Source organism: Sorex araneus, chromosome 3 (genome assembly GCF_027595985.1).
Source record: "Sorex araneus isolate mSorAra2 chromosome 3, mSorAra2.pri, whole genome shotgun sequence".
NCBI lineage: Eukaryota > Metazoa > Chordata > Mammalia > Eulipotyphla > Soricidae > Sorex > Sorex araneus.
In genome coordinates this window covers 9106270-9112269 of record NC_073304.1, presented here as the reverse complement: position 1 = coordinate 9112269, position 6000 = coordinate 9106270, and the positions used below count along the sequence as shown (strand labels likewise).

Below are 6000 nucleotides of genomic sequence, written 5' to 3'. Positions count from 1 at the left end.
ATCTGGGGGTTGTTTCCTCTGAGTTGGCGTCTCTGTGGTGGTTGGTTTGGGGGCTACATGTTGGGATGCTCTGGGGGTAATACTGGCTCATCTTGCCCCCGAAAGTGTTCAGGGAACCCTGCATAATTACTGTCTTTGCATATATTCTCTAGTTGAAGTATTTGCATAATTTGCCTTAGATTTTTTTCGGACAGAATTGTGATAGTTGCTTCAAGGACCTTGTTTCCTAAATCCACCATCTTGGGTCATTTATAATAACTAGACGGGAAGTATAGGGTCACATTTTTATGTTCTTCTGTAAACTATCGTTGGGGCGAGGCACAGCGGGTACTGTGTCTCTGGTTCCAAACGTAGGATTTATGTTTGAGCAGTCAAGTGTGGAAATGTGCTGCTTAGGTTGTGCTTGGTCGCTCTGGCTTTAGTGTACTCTTTTCATGCCTCAATTCTCTGTCCAGTGTCCCACAATTTGGGGAGTATTTCACCCCACAGCCATCTAGAATGTGGGCTATTCAGCCCCCATGTCTTCAAACTCTGTGCACTGAACTTGGTAAGGCCCCTCCTCCTGGAGACCGCATCTCTGGCACCCAGAGAACTTACACTGGACCTGCCCAGAGCCTCCGTCACTGTCATCATGGCATTTTGAAATCAGCTTTCGCAACTTTCTTGGGCTTTATTTTGCTTCAAGTGAACCCACTTGAGAGGGGCAGAGCTATGGTGCAGCGGGTAGGGCACCTGCCTTGCACACGGCTGACCTGGTTCAATCCCTGGCATCCCATCTCAAGCACTGTCAGGAGCAATTCCTGAGTGCGGGACCCCAGGAACCCCTGAGCATCTCTGGGTGTTTCCTTTCCAAAAGGAAAAAAACGATCACATTTTAGTCAGAAGGAAGAATTTCTTTTCCGGAGAATGATCCATTCTCTTCCTACGATAATAGATAATACCTGGATAATAATATTACCTGGATAGAGCTGAGAATATTATTTCTTTTTTTGTTTATTCTGAGATTTGAGCCATTGTAACCAGCAAGGCTGGTCTGAAGAGTTGATCTCACAGTCAGGGTCTCTGGGGAGGGTCTCTAAGGTGGGTGTCTAGGGAGGGTCAGGGAGGGTCAGGGAGGGTCTCCTCCCAGTGTACATAAGAAGCAGGGCTCTGAGGAGCCTTACTTGGTGTCTGCCAGAGACTCAGAGAAGAGGCTGCAGTGCAGGACTCCAGCATCCTTCCAGAATCTTCTAGGACACAGCTTTTCCTGGGACCATGGACCACTCACACCATCACTCTGGGATGAGCACCATGGGCCACACGAGCACCCCGGCCCCTCCTCAGCAGCCCCCGGCCACCTCGGGGCCCCACTCCCACGGCGACGGCGCACACTCGATGCCCACGACCTTCTACTTCGGCTACAAGAACGTGGAGCTGCTGTTTGCGGGGCTGCTGATCGACTCGGCTCTGGCCATGGCCCTGGCTTTCCTGGCTGTGTTTCTGCTGGCCCTGGGCTACGAGGGACTCAAGAGAGCTCGAGAGAGGCTCCGCGCCCGGTGCTCGGCTTTCCCAAGAACAGACGGGACCTGCCCCGAGGAGACGCCCCGGCAGCAGCTGCTGAGCGCCGCTCACCTCCTGCAGACGGCGCTGTACGTGCTCCAGCTGGCCCTGAGCTACCTGCTGATGCTGACCGCCATGACCTACAATGCCTACCTCGGCCTGGCCTTGCTGGCGGGGGCCGGCGCCGGCTACTGGCTCTTAGGCGGGAAGAAGGCGGAGAACGTGGAGTCCTGGAACCATGACGTGAACAAGGTCGAGCTCCATGAGATTGGCAGCGGAAACTCCCAGCCTACAGGGATGAGCCCTCCCGTCCTTGTCCCTCCTGAGGCCTCCGGATGGCCGCCTTCTGCTGAGTTTGACTGTCCCTGAACTCAGGAGGCCAGTGCTCCCGGACACTGTTTCCTGCTGGACAGAAACACTCACTGGAGATGAAGCCCTTGGACCACCACGAACTCCTGGTTTATGGTCCTTGTTCTGTGTCTTGTGTAATGCCCGGACTCTATCCCTGACTCCTTGAGCTTATGCTTTCGTTTATGTATTTTGCTTATCATGGTTTCTCATTTTTCCCTTAGTCATGAAAATTGTTGCTTGGTGAACCCAGAACCCGAACTTTACAATAAAACCCTTGAGCTTTTGGGCACAATGAATGGGAACTCTCTAGAGTGTGTCCTTGTGTGTGAGCTGACCAGAAATTTCTAGCATGCATGGGGGCGGGGGCGCTGCCCATGGATGTGTGAACTGGGGGAGGTCGGTTCTTTTGCGGGGGTCCTGCTGCTCTTTGGGTTGCTATAATCTTGACTGCATTATCCCTTGGCCAGAGAGAACACAGGGGGCCGGGTTCTTGCTTTGCGTGAAGTCAGTGGGGTTCAATCCCTGCCTCCCCATCTGTGTGCTCCCCCAGGAGTGACCCCTGAGCAGAGCCAAGAGAACCTCACTAGCACCACAGGCCCAGCAACTAGAATCACAAAACAAAGATTATAATTGTATCACTTGTATCACTTATCTTCCCCTTGATCTTTGATTTGCTCGAGTGGGAGCCAGTAACATCTCCATTCGTCCCTGCGGTGGTGTGCTAGGGTAGCCCAATGATATCTGCTCCCTCCAGGAACGGGAAGAGCCTCATACCATTCATTCAGGATCTTGACAAAGAAGTCTGACCATCTCGTAGGTGGGCGGCCACGCGGTCTTTGGAAGTCCCGTGGAATCCAGTCGGTAACAGCTCTAGTCCAGCAGTCGTCTCTGAATCGCATTATGTGTCCGGCCCATCTGTTTTTTGATGTCTTGGCAAACGAGACAGCAGCCCTGATTCTTGACCATTGACAGAGGCCGAAAGTCCAGATTCCTGAGATCCTCTCATCTTTTTCTCGTTCAAAGATTATAATTGACGAACGAAAAATTTCATTTTAGAAAGAAATCTGAGGAGCATTTCACTTTTCCTGTACCCTAGGTCAGAGTATCCAATGAAGGAGGAGCTTGAATTGCTTTCTCCTGCTTTGGGGAGTCGTCGGGGGTTGCCGGTGGTCCTAGACTTGCCGCATGTACCAGACAGTCAACGGTTGCTGCAGCATGTGGTGTTCCTTGGACGCAGCAGAGCTGGGGGGCACCAGCTTCACTCCCGGCTGCGGTGGGCTCAGCCAGGGCTGCAGCTCTGACACCTGGGGGAGGGTGTGCAAACCCCTGGCTCGGGCTGCTACAGGCCAGGCAAAACTCGAGCTCCACCCCTGCAGCATCCCGGTCGCCCACCCCTGGGTTTCTCTTCTTATCCCCAGGGCCCTGAGATTGCAGGCCAGGGAATCCTCATCCTTCCAAAAGCTGTTATTGAACCTCCTGAGAGCTTGCAAAGAGGTTCATGGTCCCAAGTGTTGCCATACACCGGGTGCCAGAGCATCCCCAACCCTGAGTCCAGAATGCAGCTCTGGTCTAAGGTGTGGAGCGTCCCTGCCTAGGGTTAGTCTGCTCTGGCTACTGCTGCTAGAATGCACCACCCGCCCTGTGCACATGCTAGAAACTTCTGGCCAGATCATCACACACAAAGACGCCCTCTAGAGAGTTCCCTCTCAGGACCCCAAGAGCTCAGTGTTTTATTGTAAAGTTTGTGTTCTGGGTTCACTGGGCAACAATTTTCAGGACTAAGGAAAACATAAGTAACCATCATAAGCACAACACATAAAGGAAAGCATAATCCCCGGGAGCAAGGGATGGAGTTTGTGCATCAGACAAGAGACAGAATCCAAGAGCTGGAAATGAGCAGCTACCACAACAGACGGCACTTCCTGCCCTGGCAGGGACTGTCTGAGGCCCAGGCAGCGTTTGTGTATATACGGGCTGGAGCGATAGCACAGTGGTAGGGCGTTTGCCTTCCATGTGGTCGACCCAGGTTCAATTCCTCCGCCCCTCTCGGAGAGCCTGGCAAACTGCCGAGAGTATCCCGCCCACATGGCAGAGCCTGGCAAGCTACCTGTGCCGTATTCGATATGCCGAAAGCAGTAAGAACAAGTGGAGACGTCACTGGTGGTCGCTTGAGCAAATTTATGAACAACGGGATGATAGTGACAGTGATATATATATGCATATATATGTATATGCATACGTGTGTTTGGTTTTAAAATACTTGCTTATATTCTCTTATATACATGCTTAAAATTCCCCAGAATATCCCGCCCGCACAGCAGAGCCTGGCAAGCTACCTCTGACGTACTTGATAACAGTAACAATAACGTGCTCTTTGTGTTCCACTGGAGCGAGCAGACACCATTGGGCTACTACTAGCACGGGACAGGAACGAATGAAGCCATTACTACTGCCCGCTTGAGTAATCGATGAACAACGGGACGGCAGTGATACAGTGATATATATGTATATGTGTATATTCTGTATGGTATGATATTTGTGTCACATGCAGTCCCACCAGCTGCAACCCTGCTTCAAACCCCACTTCAAACCCCAGGCATTACATATGATCCGTTGAGCACCATCAGCGGTGACCCCTGAGCACAGAGCCAGGTGTAAGCCCTGAGGACTACCCATGTGGCCCCAAAGCAAGCAAACCAAACAGAAATAAAACCCAAGAGAAAACAAACCAAATCCAGGCACCGGCAATTAGTTCTCCGCTGCAACCTCTCTTGCTGGTTGGCGGGCTGGTGGTCTTGCTGCGTCCTCACCTGGTACAGGGCTGGGTGGGACTGGGGTGCTGGGGGGACCCTTCTGGGTCTTTTCCTATAAGGATTCTAATCCTGCTGTCCTCATGGAGGCTCGGGCGATAGCCCAGCGCAGAGAGCACTTGCCTTGCTCGTGGCTGACCCAGAGTCCATCCCGGCCTCCGTACACGGTTCCCTGAGCCGGCGAGGACGAATCCCTGAGCGCACAGCCAGAAACAAGCCCAAAGCGCCACTGGCTGGGCGCCATCTGAGAAAGCCACAGTGTTGGTCCTGTCCCCCCAGAGCCTCCCCTTAGGATCTGTCCATCTTCATTACCCCTCTAGGCTGCGTCCACTCCTCCCACAGTGCTCAGCTCCAGCACAGTTCCTGCTCCCCATTTCCCTGATCAGGAAAAAATGAGGAAGGCTCCAGACACCACCCCATGGCTGCTGACACCCACATCTCACCAGGGCAAGCTTGTGTGCAAGACCCTACACTGAAGGAGTGGACACGGGTGAACCTCAACACTAGACACGAACCCCCCGGAGACCACCGCAGGTTAGAAGGATCCTGTCTAGCCATACTGGTGAGCTGTCTTTGTTTTAGCCTAATTCATTTTTAAATTAAAGCAGCTTAGAAATACACAGAGGCTTTGAAGGAGAAATGGTATTTTGGGGAAACCGTGTCAGAGATAATGCTCAATCACAGGACACAGATTGGAGCAAATACTGGAAACAGTTCACAGCTCATTGATTCACAATCTCAGTATGTATTTCCCATGGGCTTCAACAGAATGATCTTGTGTAAAGGAAAACACTGGCTGTTTCCTACTTTTTTTCATGGTTGGGTGGAATCGGGGCCGCAGGAGCAAGGCGAGGGGCCACAGACCACCCTGAGCCCCGCCGAGGGGCCTAACCAGGCTCCCGCCTCCCTGCGTCTGAGGAACAAACCGTCCATTGAAGTCCAGGCTGGCCATCACCGGGGTGTCCGTGGGCCCCAGAGCACAGCCGGGGGAGCCCTGGGCAGCGCCGGGTAAGCCCAGCTCTGCTGGAACACCGAGAGGGCCACTAACTCTGACGCCTGCAGGCTGCAGCTCTCCCTGTGCTGTCCGGGCTCGGCCTGGGTGAGCCTCAGTCCCCTGCCCGGTTTCCCCAGCTGCCCGGGGAGGAGGGGAGCCCTTCTGGGTGCAGGGCCCAGACGCCATGTCCTTGGGGGGAAGGTCGGGTCCCTGGCCGGTGTCTCTGGGCAGCGAGTCTGGGGAGAGACGTCTGCTGCTCAGTGTCCGTCCATGTTCCCCAGGACAGCAGTGGGCAGGCTCGTACAC

General features: G+C 53.5%; 1 protein-coding gene across 1 annotated transcript; it reads left to right on the top strand.

Annotated features, from left to right (window-relative positions):
• Positions 1–1254: 1254 nt before the first annotated feature.
• On the top strand, positions 1255–1908 carry LOC129403347 (high affinity copper uptake protein 1-like). Its single transcript, XM_055130287.1, has one exon. It carries the CDS (start codon positions 1255–1257, stop codon positions 1906–1908), a length of 654 nt encoding a protein of 217 aa, XP_054986262.1.
• The last annotated feature ends 4092 nt before the right edge of the window (positions 1909–6000 follow it).